The sequence below is a fragment of the Mesoplodon mirus genome (genome assembly GCF_964341445.2).
Source record: "Mesoplodon mirus genome assembly, chromosome: 7".
Taxonomy (NCBI): Eukaryota; Metazoa; Chordata; class Mammalia; order Artiodactyla; family Ziphiidae; genus Mesoplodon; species Mesoplodon mirus.
This window is the reverse complement of record NC_138983.1, coordinates 98,494,851-98,515,992: the sequence shown is the minus strand read 5'-3', so window position 1 is coordinate 98,515,992 and position 21,142 is coordinate 98,494,851. Positions and strand designations below refer to the sequence as shown.

Sequence of the window (21,142 nt, the reverse complement as noted above, 5' to 3'; positions counted from 1 at the left end):
AAAAGAACATCAGGCCCAGTTTTAGTGGTAGGTTTCAATCAAGAATGTCTATGAAATAAAGCACAAAATGCTCCAGAATTTCATTTTAAAAATGAGCTTTGCCTCCAGGACACAGTTCAGTTACTTGGAAATCCCTCTGGGGCTTGCCACACTTTGAGTGGGTCCAGCCCATCTCAAGCATTATCCCAACCCAGGTCTGTCCGACTCCCTGATCGGAGAAGGTGGGATCTGAGACAGGCTTGATGCTTGGATGAGGTTTCACTGGCCGACATACGGGAGGAAGGTGAGGACCAGCGAGTTCATCCTTCCATTCCTGGTGCCCAGAACAGCACCTAGCCTGGGGGAGGTGCTCAGAAAACATCTGAGGACATCCCAAGTGAGGGAGGAGAATAAGCAGAGACCTGGGGGCAGCAGGGGGTGGGGCTGGGTGTGATTAAGTTGCAGAGTGAGGCAGAAGAAAAGCACAGATTCATACAGAGATGGGGATTCACGTGTGACTCAGTGCTGTGCCTGGCTTCTACAGCTGTGGGCATGTTTCCTGCTACGCGCTGGCTGCCTTCAGAGTGATGTGCCCCTCCGAGGCTCACTGCCTCCTCCCTGTCACCTGCTTCTCTCCCTCCCCTCGTCTGTGAGTGGTCCCATCCTCTTCAGGTCTCTAGGCATGTCAGTTTCGGCTTAAAAAACTCCACTGGATTCCCAACACCCTTGGAATAAAAACCCAGACCCCCCGACCCTGCCCAGCCCCACAATCCTCTGTTCACTCCACGCAGCCTCGCTTGCCCTTGGCTTGTCCTTGCCCACCTGAATCAGGTCCTCTCTAAAAGAAGGACATAGCCGTGGAGGATACAGCATAAACTGGTTAGAATCGGCTAGGTCCAAGGGGGCATAAGATTCGACTTCCAGGGGAACTGGAGCCTCATTACAGGCTCATTGTAACACATGAGCGAAATGACACATGCACCAGCACCAGGACTGTTCCGAGGCTGACCATAAAGGTCAAAAAGTGGGTGGTGGGGCTTCCCTGGTGGCGCGGTGGTTGAGAGTCCGCCTGCCGATGCAGGGGACATGGGTTCGTGCCCCGGTCCGGGAAGATCCCACATGCCGTGGAGCGGATGGGCCCGTGAGCCATGGCCACTGAGCCTGCGTGTCCAGAGCCTGTGCTCCGCAACGGGAGAGACCACAACAGCGAGAGGCCCGCGTACAGAAAAAAAAAAAAAAAAAAAAAGTGGGTGGTGGCCCAATGCTTCGAAATCCCCGCCCCTTCCCCAAAATATTAGAGTTGTCCCAATCCTCCCACTCATTAGCCTATAAAATTACCCAGCCCATAAAAACTAACTGCCCCATATTTGGGGGCCTCTAGCCTTCTGAGATGGCCCACACTCTGTCTGTGGAGTGTGTTTCTCTCTAAAGAAATCCACTTCTTACTTTGTCTCTCACTGAATTCTTTCTGCGATGAGACATAAAGAACCTGAGCTTTATTAAGTCCCGAGACCAGATGCGTGATCTCGATTAAAAGATAGTGGGTTCTGACTGGGTTCGAGTCCCAGCCCACGGGTTCAAGTCCCACCTGAGTTCCATGGTTGCACACCCACTAAGCTGGTCCCCCTTGGCCTCCCCCCTTGAAGCGCTGGCCACCACGACACACAGTTTATTTTCTCCACAGCACCACTGCTCTCTGAAGTGGGCTTGTTTATTCATCCATTTACTTTTATTGTCTGTCACCCCCTCCCAAATCTGTGAGTACAGGAATCTGACTGTCTTGCTTGGCTCTCCCTCCCCGGAGCCTGGAACGGGGCCTGACACCTAGAAGGAGCTCAAGAAACATGTTGAAGCAATGAAGGAATCCAGGGAATCAAAGCTCAGTCACAGCTGTGCGTTGGCTGCCCCTCTCCCAACCCAAGCCCTTTATCAGGCAACAACCTCTGATCAAAATAGAAAATGGTTTCCTTTGGGCCCAAGTGCACTCGGCTGAAATGGGTGAGACTATGGGTGCCTTAAAGGAGTGACCCCATTTTGTCCACGCTCTAGTTTGCACTCAGGCTGCTTTGTGGAACCACCCAAGCCACAAGGCGACCTGTGTTCTCCCTGGTGGGGCCAGTGCTCAGGAGACCTTGTAGCCAAGAGATACCATTCTCTCAAATATTTACCAGGCCCTGCCCTCGGAACTGGGTGGCAAGAAACCTCCACTGAGGCAGAACTCTAATGCACCGACACGGGTGATCCCTGAGGCTGCACCCATGTCACGGGCACAGGTGCGCTGGTTGACTGGTGATGTCTGCAGGGGGAGGGCAGAAGCTCTGGGGCCTGAATGCAGAAGGGCCTCACCTGACGTGATTGCGGCGTCCCTCCTTAAGTTCTCGGCCTCGTGCTTCAGGGAGGTGATTTCCAGGGTCTGGCTCAGCACCTGGTTGTAGCCTTGCTGTAGGGCACTGATCTGTGGAAGGAGGCAACACACAGTCAGAGGGGGCCAGCCAGGCCTGCAGGACACGCCGGTACTTCTCCAACGTTGGGCAAAGAGTCGGGCTGATCTTGGATCGGGGTGTTGGGGAAACCAAGGTTTTCCGTTGTCACTAGTGGAAGGGGCAGGAGGGGCCTGTTCCTTCAGTGACCACCATGTCATCGGTCCTCAAGACACGAACCTTATCTTTGTGGCCACCCAGGGGCTCCGGTGCTGCTGTCTTCCTATGACCTGTGGGTTTTCAGCCATAAATAGACCAGCTGTTGGTTCCAGATCATCCAGCACTGACTGGATGCACAGCAAAGTTCAAAAGCCAGGAGCAGGTTATGAAATGAATTCCCTCTAATGAGAACAGAGGGTAGTTTATACCTCACAGAACACTCCAGAGTTTACAAAGCCCGTTCACACGTGCTACACTGATACTCGTCACAGCGTTGCTGAAGGCTGACGTTCCCATTAATGTGCCCATTTTGCAAGGGAGCCAGGTTGAGACTCAGAGAGGCGAGGCCCCCTGCTCGGGATCACGCGGCTGGTCAGACATGGAGTCTGATTCAAACCCAGTCTTTAGTTGCCTGGTTCCTCCTTCCCAGGTGGCTCTAGGAATGAGCGTGAGAAGTTGGAGGCTGTAAAGCATGGCATGGACTCGGGAGCCGGACTGTGGCTTTCAAGTCCTGTCTCTGCCAGTTAACGGGCTTTGTGAACACAAGGAGGACGCCATATTCTGTTTCCTTTTGTTCAGTCTGCACACGGGGTGATGGTGGTCCCAACCTGATAGGATTGTTAGAAGTATTTTAATAAGTTAACATGTGTACAGGTGCTCAGATCAAGCCTGGCACACGGCACAGGGGGATGAGCTGTGACGGTCCTCTCCTCTGACTACCCACTGGGTGTTTTTTTTCTTTTGTTTTGGGTTTATTTTGGGTTTTTTTTTGCGGTACGCGGGCCTCTCACTGTTGTGGCCTCTCTCATTGTGGAGCACAGGCTCCGGTCACGCAGGCTCAGCGACCATGGCTCAGGGGCCCAGCCACTCCGCAGCATGTGGTATCTTTCCGGACCGGGGCACGAACCCGTGTCCCCTGCATCGGCAGGTGGACTCTCAACCACTGCGCCACCAGGGAAGCCCTCACGGTGTGTTTTAGCTTCAACTTCCCTCGTCCGTCTCTGGGGAAGGTAGTTGGTAATCTTTATGTGTGCATTTGTAAGCCTTGCCAGGCTCACTTAAACGCCAGTGTGGTTGTTATTAAGAGGAAATACAGGGGCTTCCCTGGTGACGAGGTGGGTGACAGTCCGCCTGCCGATGCAGGGGACACGGGTTCGTGACCCAGTCCGGGAAGATCCCACATGCCGCGGTGCGGCTGGGTCTGTGGGCCATGGCCGCCGAGCCTGCGCATCCGGAGCCTGTGCTCCGCAATGGGAGAGGCCACAACAGTGAGAGGCATGTGTACCACACACAAAAAAAATAATAAAAAAATAAAGGAAATACAGGAATCGTGGGTGGGAGCACCACAGGCCGGCTCTATCTATGGCTGCTGTGAGCACCCTCTAAGTCCATGGCTCAGAGCCCCCTCAAGGGCGGGCCCCCCTCCAGGGGTCTAGGTCTACACGTGGGGTGCGGAAGGCTCTCCATCAAATGGAACGTTGGTAAGGGCCTGAAAGTAGCTGCCAGGCCTCAGCCTCCACAGAGCAGGTACCCGAGAGGCCGGGAAAGAGAGCTGGGCCCAGAACCCCCTCCCTCTCGGTCTGATGTGGCCAGACTGCTTGTTCTGAGTGGCCCGGACATTCCCACCTCAAGGTGCACTGTGGGCCTTTGCCCTGTGATTTTTCAGATGTCAGGCCTCAGTACTCCCACAGGGACACGTTTATTGGGGCATAAATGTCAAGCAATCCGTAGACAGGACAAGAGCTAGCTTGTTTTGCTTTTCTTTTTTTTTTTTTCGCTGTACGCGGGCTTCTCACTGTTGTGGCCTCTCCCGTTGTGGAGCACAGGCTCCGGATGCGCAGGCTCAGTGGCCATGGCCCACGGGCCCAGCCACTCTGCGGCATGTGGGATCTTCCCGAACCGGGGCACGAACCTGTGTCCCCTGCATCGGCAGGCGGACTGTCAACCACTGCACCACCAGGGAAGCCCCACTAGCTTGTTTTGATAGATCAAAACGGAAGTGACAAGGAGAAGGATGCAATTTCTTTTCTTTTTTTAAAAATAAATTTTATTTATTTATTTATTTATTTTTGGTGTGTTGGGTCTTTGTTGCGGTGCATAGGCTTATTGTGGCGCCTTCTCTTGTTGCAGAGCCTGGGCTCTAAGCACACAGGCTTCAGTAGTTGTGGCACGAGGGCTCAGTAGCTGTGGCGCACAGGCTTACATGCTCCACGGCATGTGGGATCTTCCCGGACCAGGGCTCGAGCCCGTGTCCCCTGCACTGGCAGGCGGATTCCTAACCACTGTCCCACCAGGGAAGTCCTGGGTGCAATTTCTTTGTTCTCCTAAGGTAAGGTTGCCAGATTTAGGGGAGGAAAAAAGGATGTTCACTTAAAATAGGATTTCAGATAACGAATAATATTTTAGTGCAAATGTGTCCCATGCAATATTTGGGACACACGCTAAAACGAAATTCTAAAATTCAAATTTAACTGGGTGTCCTTACTTTATCTGGCAACCCCACCCGAAGAGAGTTCCTAAACTTCAGTCATTCATATACCACTTTCACCATTTTTCCCATGTCTCTTGGCTAGCCCCACTATAATTTCTTAGCATTTTTCGTAGAAGCAGCTCCCTTTTTAAACTTAAAAACGTGCATTAAATTAAAAATAACTGTTATAAGAGTAAATAGAGACTCAGTGTCTTAAATAAAAATAATCCCTCCAAAAGAAGAAATACAGGAATTTTCCTGTTTACCATCAGACCAGGTTTCGGGCATCATGCTAAAAAAAAAAAAAAAAAAAAGATTGGGGGGAGGTGGTGGGCATGCCCAGGTAATGGAGTTCGGGCGTGCTGATATGGCCACCAGATGGCGCTCACAGCCTTTGGTCTTGGTTTGTGTCCTTGGAAATCTTGTCATTATTACTCTGGTAGAATTAACAGATACGTCAAGGTCTCACAAGTTTTCTGACTCGTTTCATACACCATCATGGTTCAGAGTCTAGGACATTTGGGGCAGTTACACTTACTTTTTCCCTGGGGCACCTGAGACATTATTGGGGGGGGGTCTATGCTAGAAGTTGCGGGGACACAGGCCACTCTGACCCCCACTCTCCCCAAGGCTATACTTTTGCATGTTTGTGCTTTGGAAACTTTCAGTGAAAAAATTATTTCACATCTTACTTTTCTCTGTTGGGGGGAACTACAACTTTTCCATAAAAGGTCCTTGGAACACTGAAAGTGTTTGTAAGCTCTTCTCAGCTTAATGCTTTTATTTGCATGATACCAGAGATAGAACACACAGAGACAAACTTCCAGAAGGGAAAACATACGTTCCCCTCTAAGACTCCAGTGGTTTTGACAGATTGAAAATATTTCAATCTGAGTGTCAGAGTTTTAGGATTTCGGATTGCTGGAAAACTCCAAAGAGTCTTCAAACCTCTTTGATACTTTTACTATCAAAGTAAATATCCATATTGTTTGTAATGACATAAATTCCAAGATGTTTAATGTCTGTTAAGCTGTGTAATAAAATGGGCACTGAATCATAAGAAAGTTAAGAGTGCTAGGAGGAGTGATTGTTTCAGGATGATAATTTGGCTTCTAATTAGCACAGGCGTATAAGAGCACATGGAGGTAAGAATTTTCTAGTGATAGTGTAGCGGATTGAAGATCTCTGAGAGCAAATCATTATGCACACACCTTCGGGGACCAGGGAAAACACATAAAGTAATCAGAACCATAAATCAACCTGCCATGTGGCTTATACTTCTGGTGGAATGCTCTGCAGGCAGTAGAATACTTAAGAAACTAAAATGTCAGTGGATGAAACTCGATTTGAGTTCAAACCGATGGAGCCTCTGGTTCATATATGCCTTGCTATAAAATATTCTTCTTCAGTTATAAGTGAGGCTCCAGTGGAAGGGGAGGCAAGAGCATGATGCATCAGTGTAATTATTTCTAGATAATTTCTTTGTAAAAAAACATTTTTCCCCCAGATATCGGCAGCCACTTTAAATAAAACTCAAATTGGGACCAGCTGATATTCAAAGATATGTGGAAATTATATAATATTCTATGTCAAATATATTTCAATTATTTAAAAAAAGGTATGTGGGGAATTCCCTGGCAGTCCAGTGGTTAGGGCTCTGTGCTTCCACTGCTGGAGGCCTGGGTTTGATCCCTGGTCAGGGAACTAAGATCCTGCAAGCCGCGTGGTATGGCCAAAAATAAAAAAGGTATGTGGGAATAATTCAGCCTCATCCATGTACCTGAAAAAGACATGTCATTTTCTCAGGAAACCTCTGAAATGGGAGAATAACTGAAAGGAATATTTCAGCAAAATTGGGTTCAGTTCAAGAAAAAGATGCTCATTAATGTGTCAGCTACCTGTCAAGGTAGCTGTTTGCACTAATAATTCCTACAGGACCTGTTACTTTCATTGTTTTTTCAAAACCAGGTTTGAAGGAGAGTCATTAGTTCATTTAAATATTAGAGCATGTATTTGTTGACTTGTTTTTTCTGTCTCCCTCACTAGAGCATAACAGGGGGAAGGATCATGTCTGTCTTGTTCTCTGCTGAATTCTCAGAGCCTGGAAGAGGGCATGGCATGGGATAGGCCCCCCAAAATATTTCTTTGGATTAATGGACGGATGGATGGATGGATGAATAAAGAACAAACAAACAGACACGGTCCTAACAGAGTTCTAGAAGGTTACTGGGCCCAACCTTTGCCTTCATGGAGCTTACAGTTTCCTGCTAGAATCTCCTAGGTTCACCATACACAATCTGTGTCCTTTCTACAGCACCATTTCTAGGATTGAAACTGTGTACCTAGAATCGGTTACAGAGGGAAAGACAGTAAACAGAGAACAAGAGAACAAGGGCCCCCAAGCACTGACTACGTTTTTTTTTTCCTCTCTCTTTTAAAAAAATGTTTATTTATTTATATTTTTCTTATTAGTCACCCATTTTATACACATCAGTGTATACATGTAAATCCCAATCTCTCAATTCATCATACCACCACCCCCACCCCCTGCTGCTTTCCCCCCTTGGTGTCCATACGTTCGTTCTCTACATGTGTGTCTCCATTTCTGCTCTGCAAACTGGTTCATCTTTACCATTTTTCTAGGTTCCACATACATGCGTTAATATAGGATATTTGTTCTTCTCTTTCTGACTTACTTCACTCTGTATGGCAGTCTCTAGATGCATCCACGTCTCTACAAATGACCCAATTTTGTTCCTTTTTATGGCTGAGTAATATTCCATTGTATATATGTACCACTTCCTCTTTAACCATTCGTCCGTCGATGGGCATTTAGGTTGCTTCCATGATCTGGCTATTGTAAATAGTACTGCAATGAACATTGGGGTGCATGTGGCTTTTTGAATTATGGTTTTCTCTAGGTATATGCCCAGTAGTGGGATTGCTGGGTCCTATGGTAATTCTATTTTTAGTTTTTTAAGGAACTTCCATACTGTTCTCCATAGTGGCTCTATCAATTTACATTCCCACCAACAGTGCAAGACGGTCCCCTTTTCTCCACACCTTCTCCAGAATTTGTTGTTTGTAGATTTTCTGATGATGCCCATTCTAACTGGTGTGAGGTGATACCTCATTGCAGTTTTGATTTGCATTTCTCTAATAATTAATGATGTTGAGCAGCTTTTCATGTGCTTCTTGGCCAGCGGTATATCTTCTTTGGAGAAACGTCTATTTAGGTCTTCTGCACATTTTTGGATTGGGTTGTTTGTTTTTTTAATATTGAGCTGCATGAGCTCTTTATATATTTTGGATATTAATCATTTGTCAGTTGCTTCCTTTGCAAATATTTTCCCCCAGTCTGAGGGTTGTCTTTTCATCCTGTTTATGGTTTCCTTTGCTGTGCAAAAGCTTTGAAGTTTCATTAGGTCCCATTTGTTTATTTTGGTATTTATTTCCATTACTCTAGGAAGTGGATCAAAAAATATCTTGCTGTGATTTATGTCAAAGAGTGTTCTTCCTATGTTTTCCTCTAAGAATTTTAGAGTGTCTGGTCTTACATTTAGGTCTCTAATCCGTTTTGAGTTTATTTTTGTGTATGGCGTTAGGGAGTGTTCTAATTTCATTCTTTTACATGTAGCTGTCCAGTTTTCCCAGCACCACTTATTGAAGAGACTGTCTTTTCTCCACTGTATATCCTTGACTCCTTTGTCATAGATTAGTTGACCATAGGTGTGTGGGTTTATCTCTGGGCTTTCTATTCTGTTCCACTGACCTATATTTCTGTTTTTGTGCCAGTACCATATTGTCTTGATTACTGTGGCTTTGTAGTATAGGCTGAAGTTAGGGAGTCTGATTCCTCCAGCTCCATTTTTTTCCCTCAAGACTGCTTTGGCTATTCGGGGCCTTTTTTCTCTCCACACAAATTTTAAGCTTTTCTGTTCTAGTTCTCTAAAAAATGCCATTGGTAATTTGATAGGGATTGCATTGAATCTGTAGATTGCTTTGGGTAGTAGAGTCATTTTCACAATATTGATGCTTCCAATCCAAGAACATGGTATATCTCTCCATCTGTTGCTATCATCTTTAATTGCTTTCATCAGTGTCTTACAGTTTTCTGCATACAGGTCTTTGTCTCCCTAGGTAGGTTTATTCCTAGCTATTGTATTTTTTGGTTGCAGTGGTACATGAGAGTGTTTCCTTAATTTCTCTTTCAGATTTTTCATCATTAGTGTATAGGAATGCAAGAGATTTCTGTGCATTCATTTTGTGTCCTGCAACTTGACCAAGTTCATTGATTAGCTCTAGTAGATTTCTGGTGGCATCTTTAGGATTCTCTCTGTAGAGTATCCTGTCATCTGCAAACAGTGACAGTTTTACTTCTTCTTTTTCAATTTGGATACCTTTTATTGCTTTTTCTTCACTGATTGCTGTGGCTAGGACTTCCAAAACTATGTTGAAGAATAGTAGTGAGAGTGGACATCCTTGTCTTGTTCCTGATCTTAGAGGAAATGCTTTCAGTTTTTCACCATTGAGAATGATGTTTGCTGTGGCTTTGTCATATATGGCCTTTACTATGGTGAAGTAGGTTCCCTCTATGCCCACTTTCTGGAGAGTTTTTATCATAAATCAGAGTTGAATTTTGTCAAAAGCTTTTTCTGCATCCATTGAGATGATCATATGGTTTTTCTTTTTCAATTTGTTAATATGGTGTATCACATTGATTGATTTGCATATATTGAAGAATCCTTGCCTCTTTGGGATAAATGCCACTTGATCATGGTGTATGATCCTTTTAATGTGTTGCTGGATTCTGTTTGCTAGTATTTTGTTGAGGATTTTTGCATCTATATTCATCAGTGATATTGGTCTGTAATTTTCTTTTTTTGTAGTATCTTTGTCTGGTTTTGGTATCAGGGTGATGGTGGCCTCAGAGAATGAGTTTGGGAGTGTGCCTTCCTCTGCAATTTTTTGGAAGAGTTTGAGAAAGATGGGTGTTAGCTCGTCTCTAAATGTTTGATAGCATTCACCTGTGAAGCCTTCTGGTCCTGGACTTCTGTTTGTTGGAAGATTTTTAATCACAGTTTCAATTTCATTACTTGTGATTGGTCTGTTCATATTTTCTATTTCTTCCTGGTTCAGTCTTGAAAGGTTATAACTTTCTAAGAATTTGTTCATGTCTTCCAGGTTGTCCATTTTATTGGCAGAGAGTTGCTTGTAGTTGTCTCTTAGGATGCTTTGTATTTCTGCAGTGTCTGTTGTAACTTCTTTTTCCTTTCTAATTTTATTGATTTGAGTCCTCTCCCTCTTTTTCTTGATGAGTCTGGCTAATGGTTTATCAATTTTGTTTAACTCCTCAAAGAACCATCTTTTAGTTTTATTGATCTTTGCTATTGTTTTCTTTGTTTCTATTTCATTTATTTCTGCTCTGATCTTTATGTTTCTTGCCTTCTGCTCACTTTGGGTTTTGTTTGTTCTTCTTTCTCTAGTTCCTTTAGGTGTAACGTTAGATTGTTTATTTGAGATTTTTCTTGTTTCTTGAGGTAGGCTTGTATAGCTATGAACTTCCCTCTTAGAACTATGGGATGCTTTTGCTGCATCCCATAGGTTTTGGATAGTCGTGTTTTCATTGTCATTTATCTCAAGGTATTTTTTGATTTCCTCTTTGATTTCTTCAGTGATCTCTTGGTTATTTAGTAACATACTGTTTAGCCTCTATGTGTTTGTTTTTTTTACAGGTTTTTCCCTGTAATTCATTTCTAATCTCATAGCGTTGTGGTCAGAAAAGATGCTTGATATGATTTTAATTTTCTTAAATTTCCTGAGGCTTGATTTGTGACCCAAAACGTGACCTATCCTGGAAAATGTTCCGTGCGCACTTGAGAAGAAAGTGCAATCTGCTGTTTTTGGACGGAATGTCCTACAAATACCAATTAAATCTATCTGGTCTATTATGTCATTTAAAGCTTGTGTTTCCTTATTAATTTTCTCTTTGGATGATCTGTCCATTGGTGTAAGTGAGGTGTTCAATTCCCCCACTATTATTGTGTTACTGTAGATTTCCTCTTTTAGAGCTGTTAGCGATTGCCTTTTGTATTGAGGTGTTCCTATGTTGGGTGCATATATATTTATAATTGTTATATCTTCCTCTTGGATTGATGCCTTGATCATTACGTAGTGTCCTTCCTTGTCTCTTGTAACATTCTTTATTTTAAAGTGTATTTTACCTGATATGAGTATTGCTACTCCAGCTTTCCTTTGATTTCCATTTGCATGGAATATCTTTTTCCATCCCCTCACTTTCAGTCTGTATGTGTCCCTAGGTCTGAAGTGGGTCGCCTGGAGACAGCATATAGATGGGTCTTGTTTTTGTATCCTTTCAGCAACCCTGTGTCTTTTGGTTGGAGCATTTGATCCATTCACGTTTAAGGTAATTATCGATATGTATGTTTCTATGACCATTTTCTTAATTGTTTTGGGTTTGTTTCTGTAGGTCCTTTTCTTCTCTTGTGTTTCCCACTTAGAGAAGTTCCTTTAACATTTGTTGTAGAGCTGGTTTGGTGGTGCTCAATTCTCTTAGCTTTTGCTTGTCTGTCAAGCTTTTGATTTCTCCATCGAATCTCAATGAGATCCTTGCTGGGTAGAGTAATCTTGGTTGTAGGTTCTTCCCTTTCATCACTTTAAGTATATCATGCCACTCCCTTCTGGTTGGTAGAGTTTCTGCTGAGAAATCAGCTGTTAACCTTCTGGGAGTTCCCTTGTATGTTATTTGTCATTTTTCCCTTGCTGCTGTCAATAATTTTTCTTTAATTTTTGCCAAGTTGATTACGATGTGTCTTGGTGTGTTTCTCCTTGGGTTTCTCCTGTATGGGACTCTCTGTGCTTCCTGGACTTGGGTGGCTATTTCCTTTCCGATGTTAGGGAAGTTTTTTTTTTGTTTTTTTTGTTTTATTTTTTTAATTTATTTTTGCTGTGTTGGGTCTTCGTTTCTGTGCGAGGGCTTCTCCTAGTTGTGGCAAGCGGGGACCACTCTTCATCGCGGTGCGTGGGCCTCTCAGTATCGCGGCCTCTCTTGTTGCGGAGCACAGGCTCCAGACGCGCAGGCTCAGTAGTTGTGGCTCACGGGCCTAGTTGCTCCGCGGCATGCGGGATCTTCCCAGACCAGGGCTCAAACCCGTGTCCCCTGCATTGGCAGGCAGACTCCCAACCACTGCGCCACCAGGGAAGCCCCGGGAAGTTTTTGACTATAATCTCTTCAATATCTTCTCGGGTCCTTTCTCTCTCTCTTCTCCTTCTGGGACCCGTATAATGTGAACGTTGTTGTGTTTAATGTTGTCCCAGAGGTCTCTTAAGCTGTCTTCATTTCTTTTCATTCTTTTTTCTTTATTCTGTTCCGCAGCAGTGAATTCCACCATTCTGTCTTCCAGGTCACTTATCCGTTCTTTTGCCTCAGTTATTCTATTGATTCCTTCTAGTGTGTTTTTTTTTCAGTTATTGTATTGTTCATCTCTGTTTGTTTATTCTTGAATTCTTCTAGATCTTTGTTAAACATTTCTTGCATCTTCTCGATCTTTGCCTCCATTCTTTTTCTGAGGTCCAGCATCATCTTCACTATCATTATTCTGAATTCTTTTTCTGGAAGGTTGCCTATCTCCATTTCATTTAGTTGTTTTCTGGGGTTTTACCTTGTTCCTTCATCTGTTACATGGCCCTCTGCCTTTTCATCTTTTCTGTCTTTCTGTGAATATTGTTTTTGTTCCACAAGCTGCAGGATTGTAGTTCTTCTTGTTGCTGCTGTCTGCCCTCTGGTGGATGAGGCTATCTAAGAGGCTTGTGGAAGTTTCCTGATAGGAGGGACTGGTGGTGGGTAGAGCTGGCTGTGGCATTGGTAGGCAGAGCTCAGTAAAACTTTAATCTGCTTGTCTACTGATGGGTGGGTCTGGGTTCCCTCCCTGTTAGTTGTTTGGCCTGAAGTGACCCAACACTGGAGCCTACCTGGGCTCTATGTTGGGGCTAATGGCAGACTCTGGGAGGGCTCATGCCAAGGAATACTTCCCAGAACTTCTGCTGCCAGTGTCCTTGTCCCTTGGTGAGCCACAGCTGCCTCCCGCCTCTGCAGGAGACCCTCCAACACTAGCAGGTAGGTCTGGTTCAGTCTCCTATAGGGGTCACTGCTCCTTCCCCTGGGTCCCAATGCACATACTACTTTGTGTGTGCCCTCCAGGAGTGTAATCGCTCTTTCCCCCAGTCCTGCCAAAGTCCTGCAATCAAATCCCACTAGCCTTCAAAGTCTGAGTCTCTAGGAATTCCTCCTCCCATTGCTGGACCCCCAGGTTGGGAAGCCTGACGTGGGGCTCAGAACCTTCACTCCAGTGGGTGGACTTCTGTGGTATAAGTGTTCTCCAGTTTGTGAGTCACCCACCCAGCAGTGATGGGATTTGATTTTATTGGGTTTGCGCCCCTCCTACTGTCTCTTTGCGCCTTCTCCTTTGTCTTTGCATGTGGGGTATCTTTTTTGGTGAGTTCCAGTGTCTTCCTGTCGATGATTGTTCAGCAGTCAGTTGTGATTCCAGTGTTCTCGAAAGAGGGAGTGACAGCATGTCCTTCTACTCCGTCATGTTGAACCAAATCTGACTACGGTTTTAAGCAGAATTATGCACTGAGGCCAAAATTCATCAATGACCAATTGCTTTTTTATCAACGTTGTTGAGATATAATTTATGTACAAGATCAGTGGCCAATTTTAAAGTAGTTCTTTAAAACTTAAAAAAAATTTTTTTTTCTTTTGGATTTAGTTTCAGGAGGAAGGAAGTTGACTGGTAAACCCAGACATTCTGGGTGGAGATTTTTTGGTGAAATTCCCTATAAATGAACCAGCAGCTGCCTTCAGGGTTTGATAAAGGCCTCAGTGTTTGGAACACTGTGGGGTTCCTTCTCCCCATCTCCAGCTCTTTCTGGCTGGGTCCGGGTGGGTGTGAGAAGTGGTCACTGAAGCGACAGGAGTTGGGTGGAAATGCAAAGTGGATGTGAAAGCATGAGGTGTACAAGGTGGCAGAGCTGAGCCCAAATCACATCACTGTCTCTCACTTGCTGTGCAAGCTGTAACAAGCTTCTGGGCATCTCTGAGCGTGCCTCAGTCTCCTCATCTGTAGAATGGCATCTGTCAGAAGACTGAGGTTTAAATAGCTAATGAGGGGACTTCCCTCATGGTGCAGTGGTTAAGAATCCCCCTGCCAATGCAGGGGACAGGAGTTCGAGCCCTGGTCCAGGAAGATCCCACATGCTGTGGAGAAACTATGCCCGTGGGCCACAACTACTGAGCCTGCACTCTAGAGTCCGCGAGCCACAGCTACTGAAGCCCTCATGCTGCAACTACTGAAGCCCACGTGCCTAGAGCCCATGGTCTGCAGCAAGAGAAGCCACTGCAATGAGAAGCCCATGCACCACAGTGAAGAGTAGACCCTGCTCACTGCAACTAGAGAAAGCCCGTGCACAGCAACGAAGACCCAATGCAGCCATAAATAAATAAATTAAATAAATTAATTAAATAAGTAAGTAAATAAATAAATAAGCTAATGCACCCAAAGCACCTGCACCGGGGCCTGAACATGGTAGGCACTTAATCAAATCTAATATTGTTCTTACAAGGCTAGAAACTTGCCAACCCTCCACTCCCTGGAACTGTACTCCTCACCATGCTGTGCTCACTGCCCATTTCTAACTACCCGGGTGGCTCCCCCCAGGCTCTACCTGAGAGCTGTCACCCTGTGTTGTGACCGCAAGGCCCCGACCCACTTGTCTCTGAGCCCTACCTGGTTTTTCAAGCTCTGGATCTCTCTCTGTTGGGCATCGTCCTCTTCATGCAGAACCTGAAACTTGGGCGGGATCACCCTCTCCTTCTGCCTGGAGGCAGCTGTTTCCAACAGCTTCTGGCTCAGGTTGGCCACTTGGTTCTGCAGGCTTGCTATCACGGTGTCTTTGTATTTAGATTCAAGTTCAAAATCGGAGAGACGGCTGACTTCTTTTCCCAGCAGCCAAATTATTTCATCCTGGGTGGAGGCCAAATGGGAAATTTACTAGGTGTGGGTCTGGGTGTAAGGCTGAGCCCATTTAAAGAAAGACAGGAAAAATATGGTATCATTCTTTGGGAAGGTGAGGGCAGGCAGGGAGGGAAAAAGCAGACTTTCAAGGCTATCTCTGTCACTTCGAAAATCTCATAGAGACAAGAATTGGGTTAAAATGAGGTAATTGTATATAGACTCCTGTAATGGATGTCTATACCTCACAGGTACGGAAACTTTCCTCTCCCCGAGAATTAGACTTTCATATTAAGAACAACCATCCCACTTGGGAACTTTTGTTGCTAGAAAGTTTACTTAGAGTGTTTTCATTTATAATATTCAGCCTAGCACACTGGGGACCTAGGAAAGGTAGTTAGGAAAACAACATTCTGTTTGACCACATTCTGCCTATAATGAGGGTTATTTGTTTTAACTTAAAACATTCTGAACTATTTGTTTTCCCTTTCCTCTCTTCTAATATTTCCTGCCTCTTTTGGCTATTCATGTATGAATTTTTTCCAGGTAACTCAATCTGGAAAGTAAATGAGACAGGAATACTGATTTATTTGCATGGGCTCATGTCAACTTTCGGCTGGAAAAACAAAATTGCTGGTAGACTGTACCCACAGGTATAATTAACCCTGTCCTCCATCTCTCCAGTGATAAAGCTCTGCAGCCAAAGAATTGGTTAGGTTTTCCAAAAAAGGAAAAAAAAATTCCCCCAAACTTCTCACCAGACGTTATCAATAAAATGTCAGAAAAACTGAAGAAGAAGAAGAAGAAGAAGAAAAAATTCCCCAGAGGCCTTTTCCAAAGCAGTCACGGGAGGAGGTAAACGGGCAATTTCTGGGCCAGCTCATTCCCAGGAGAGCCGTCCAGTCAGCCTCACAACCTGCTAGCTCCGTGACCTGGGGAAGGACAGGGTCTTGCTCATGAGAAAGCCTGTCTGACATTGCCAGCTGCTGCCAGGGGCCTTCCTTTGGGTCCTTGTGAAAGTTGGTGGCAAAACTTCAAGAGAGAGCATCAGACATATTCCCTACTCCTGGGCAGTTTCCCCTGTTTCACCCTGTTATGATCAGCCAGGTGCTTATTCATTTCTCATGCAACAAACATTCATCGGGCAGCAACTAAGTGCCAGGCCCTGTGCCAGTGCTGGAATATAAGAAGTTTGCAGAGGGCAGTGGACAGCTGTGGGTTCTGCTTTCCTGCTGAGGGTCCCCTTGCCCTTCTGGAGGGAGCGTTCCTCCTTCCATTTGGTCTGGGTAGGACTGTCAGTCATGTGCCCTGCTCCTTCCTGTCCCACCTCCCCATGTGCATGTGGCCCAAGCTGGTCAATCAGAGATTTCACACATCGATTACAGAGGGAGAGGATCTTGCCTCCTTTTGGATCATGTAGGCTTGTTTGCCTGAGTTTGTCTTTTCTAACACACAAAGCCAGCCTTATGAAGAAAGCCAGACACTGAGGGAAACAGAGGGGAGAAGTTGGTAGTGGGGAGGTGTTCTGATGACATTATTCAAGCTCCTGGATCTAGCCATACCTGAAGCTAGTGGCCCTTTAAATTTTCCAATAAGATGAGCTAATCGATGCTCCCCCTCAAGCTAATTTGTTTATTGTCACTTGAAGGAGTCCTGGCAAGTCAGGGTATAAACGACTTATAAAGAGAAAGAATTCTTTCTATTATAAATAGAAAAAATGATAAATGGCTTATAAAAATTTTCTATAAATAGAAAAAATTATAGTGGTTGCACTATACTTCCAAGTTAAAATTGAGGCAGGTTGAAAAATGGCTACAAATACTTTGCAGTTTTGCCATCCAGTCTATTTCCCCACCCTCTAGTCTGGGCTGGCCCCGTGACTAGCTTTAACCAACGGAATGGAATGGAAGTGATGCTGCATGATCTCCAGGCAAGTTCTTACAGGCTGTGCAGCTTCTGCTCTGGCCCCCTGGGAACCCCGAGACCACCGTGCTGTGATGAAAAACCACATGCACAAAGGGGCGCACCAGTCCAGGCGTCCTGGCTGAGGCCCTAGATGTGGGAAGGAGGCCAATGGAGACCGACCACCAGCCTGGCCCAGCCAGCGGCTGACTGAGGCCGCATGAGTGAGGCCAGGGGACACGAGCAAAGGAACCTTCCAGGTCAACCCATAGATTCTGGGGAATAATGAATTGCTGTTGGAAGCCGCTAAGTTTTGGGATGGCTTGTTACACAGCGATAAATACAGAATCTGAGTGTGGCTTCTCGCCTTTCTGCAACATTTTTCAGAGTCTGGTCCAGGATGCCTGGGTTGGAACCCCTGCCTTCTGAAGGTTTGGATTTCCGTGTCTGACAAGAACCCCAGGTAGGTCTGCTCCTCACAAACTCTGAGAATTGCTGCAGGAGCAGGCCCTGGCCCTGAAGGAAAGCGAGATATTATAGACTGCTTGTTTTAGAGTAACTTTCATGTCGTGTCTAAGTGGGGAGAAATTGACCTGGGCCCTTCCCAGGATGGCTTGAATCCTCCTGTTCTGCTCGCATCCCTGCTTTAAACCTCTCTGGTTCTTTAACGAGTCTCTCGGCCCACGCCTCCCTGACTTCAGGGCTCACGTCCTCCTGCAAGGAACGTGTTTTTGCATCACTGTTCCATCACTGAAGGTTGACCAAGTGATTACTGTGTGGGAGTTAGAAGTACCCGCTGAGAAGCTAACCAGACCTCGCTTTGAATCCTAACACTGCTCCTTGCACTGGGCAACCGTGAACACATCACTGAACCTCTCTGAGCTTCAGTTTCCTCATCTGCAAAGTGAGGCTGATAAAATCTATTTTGAAGTTGGTGAAGATTAACGAGCTAATAAATGTCAAGTGCACAGGACATGGCCCAGCACACAGTAGGTGCTCAGTACCTTGTAGTTGTAGATGTTATTTGGGATAAAATGAGCAGTGGCCAAACCTGGCTGAATGTCTTGGGAGGAAGAGGTGGTTTCTTGGAAGTAGGAAAAAGGGACAGTCCTTGAGACACAGAGAACAAGAGGCAGTGGCAATCTCTCCATGGTCCCTCTTGCTGCTGTAGCTCTGTGCTTCCCTGAGACCCCTCACCTTATCGTACTGGGCCAGGTCCTGGTCCACAAAAATTTCTCTGTAGGGCTCTGCCCCAGGAATTTCCTCGGCCACTGATTGTTCCGACAGTTCTGCCGCGTTGGTCCACACTAACACACAAGATCAACAGAGAATGCAGAGGAGACTGTGAGTTTCCCCAAAGTCTTAAAAAATATTTTCAGATTAACCTTCACATTCATGAGACTTATGCACTGAAAGCATTACAGGAGGACAGGAAAGGGTAAGAGCTGCCTCATTTCTCTTCCTCAGAGTTAACTGCACTGATGCACTGTGGTGTGTCTCTTTCCAGACTTTTTTCTATGCCGCATAAGAGCTGATGACCTTGGGCAAGTCATTTGCTCTTTCTAAGCCTTCGTTTCCACATACATAATTTAGGATCACTGATAGTCTCAGCTATAAAGGGCTATCTGGAGATTAAATAGAATAATGATATAGAGCAGGGGTTGGCAAACTATGGCCCTGCGGCCCAATCTGGAATTCTACCTATGTTTGTAAATAAAGTTTTATTGCAACATAGCCACAGTGATCATTTACATATTATTTATGGCTGCTTCCCAGCTACAAAGGCAGAGCTGAGTAGTTGCAGCAGAGACCATGTGACCCACAAATCCTAAAGTATTTACTATCTGGCTCTTTACAGGAAAAGTTTGCTGACCCCTCAAGTAGAGCATTTAGCACTAAACATTAGCTATATATTTTTTATTGCAGTCATATCTTTTCAAAAAACAGAAATGCATTTACATGACAGAGATTCTTATCCAGCTTACTTTTCAGCTAACAATATCAAAAACATCTTCCCATGTCAGTATTTGAGGCTGTACTTGGTTCTTTTCCAGGGTAGCATTGTGGTCCATTGTCCAAGTGTGCCAAACGTGTTTAATTAGGATCCACTTGATAGCCATTTAAGCTTTCCTATATTTTTTCTTATTTACCCTAGTATTACAAGGCCTTTTTATATGACTTTCAGGGATTATGGCATTGTGTTTGGGGACCCCACTCTGTATCACATCAGACATCTCGCAATTCACTCACATCAACACTGAATACATTTCTTTTTATTGGTGTAGAAACGTTTGTAAAGATTTCTATAATTCTACGTGTGAGATCACTTGGGCCCAAGCAGCATATTTTAAATTTCCAAGTGACTATGGTTTTTGGACAGTCACTGCACATTCTTATCTTCTTGTGAAGTGAGAAACTGAACAAATTGTTTTCAGTGGTGATGAGACTTTAATGAGTATTAACATTAATGATGAATGAAGCACGCACTGTCATGTTTGTGGACATTCATCATTTATTCATTTTGCTTCTGCCTTTTTTATTTATGCATTTTAGAATCAAAGATCCCTGCCCCCCAGCCAGGTCTCAAACCTCTTTGTGGACCCCAGAACCTCTAGTGGACATAGCTGATGGCCTGTGGTGCCCAGAGAATGCACAGCCTTGCGTGTTGAATGAGCAGCCCTGGCCACAGTGTTTCCTGGGGCACGAGGAACACAAGGGCCTGGAACTTCAGCAGCTGCCCATTTTCTCTCCCTCCACCTCCCCAACTAGGTCCATGATTAGAAAACTTTTATTTGAAGCTCACTGCCCCCATCTGACTCTCCTGGATCCTGAGCAGCAAAGTCCTAACTGACTATAGCAGCAGTGCCTGATAGAGAAATAAGGGAGCTACAGAATGCAATTTTCAATTTTCTCGTAGTCACGTTAAAAAGGTAAAAAGAAGAGAGGAATGTTTAATGATCAATTTGATTTAACCCAATACATTAAAAAGCATCATTTCAACACGTAATCGACAAAAAATATGGAGATATTTTATATTCTTTTTCTGCGAGGCATGAAGCCTTTGAAATCTGGGGTTTATTTGACACTGATTGTGTATCTCAATTTGGAAACTGAGTTTTCAGGAGGAAGATTTCATCTGTTTTCAGATTCCTCAAGAAATCGGCTCCCACTGGAGGAAGGTACTGACTGGCCTGTGTCCCCAGGGAGGGCCTCGGGGTCTGACCCTAACTGGGCCCCTGTCCAGTCTCAGCTTAGAGTTCTGGCGTCTGATGCCATCTCTAGGGGTGACTCCGGCTGCCTCTACGACCCTGTCGTGGCTGTCTTGAGGGACGCTTCCCTGCAAGATGATGGCCGGAGGGGGGACTTCATCAAACTTACAGAACAGGCTGATCGATGGGGTCTCTTTACTGGGGAAGGTGTGTTTACTCAAAGTCTTTGTGGGGCTAGAATTTGCTCTGAGACTTGCTTTCCTTACACCCAGGCAGGGAGGTGCGGGAGCAGTTACCCCTCACCTGCCCCAAACTTCTTTACCGGCTACTGTTATTTATCAAAAAGAACCTAAGGGCCATGTATGACCAAACCGGCTTAACTCTAGATGCTGGATCCTTCGGAGGTCCCAGTGGGGAGAAGCCCCAGGGAGAGTCGGGAGGGCTGGGGCGGTGGGACGGCGGATACGGGGACGCAGTCACTTTAAGAATTTTCGGGCATGAGCTGTTGGCCAAAAGGCAGGGAAGTTACTTTAATATTTTAACAACCCCCAGCTGTCCTGGTGCGCTCCAATAATCACCAGTCTGCAGCAGGGGCAGTATGTGTGCACCTTAACTGTGTCTTTCAGACATTGTAAGTTGTAAATAAAAGTTAAATAACAATCATGGTTAGGTAATAACTTAATTTTTAAATTTTAATATTTAAAATTTAAATATTAAAATTTTAAAATATTTAAATTATTAAGATTGTAAAATTTAAAATTTAAATATTAAAATATTAAATATTTTAATATTTACTGAATGTTCGCTGTGCACCAGGCGCTGTGCTCAGCACTTACAGGCAGGATACGATTTCGTCTTCATAACAACCCAGTGAGATAGGCATTATTATTCCCATCTCCATTTTATACG

General features: G+C 45.0%; 1 protein-coding gene across 1 annotated transcript in view; it reads right to left on the bottom strand.

Annotated features, from left to right (window-relative positions):
* Positions 1–21,142, bottom strand: part of LOC309808898 (forkhead-associated domain-containing protein 1-like) — a gene marked incomplete at both ends in the record, with an annotated part of 78,070 nt that overhangs the window by 16,019 nt on the left and 40,909 nt on the right. The window contains 3 exons of the mRNA XM_082629469.1: positions 2,326–2,434; positions 14,898–15,134; positions 18,222–18,331. Of these exons, the coding sequence (XP_082485595.1) occupies positions 2,326–2,434; positions 14,898–15,134; positions 18,222–18,331 (456 nt within the window). The remainder of the gene's footprint in view (positions 1–2,325; positions 2,435–14,897; positions 15,135–18,221; positions 18,332–21,142) is intronic.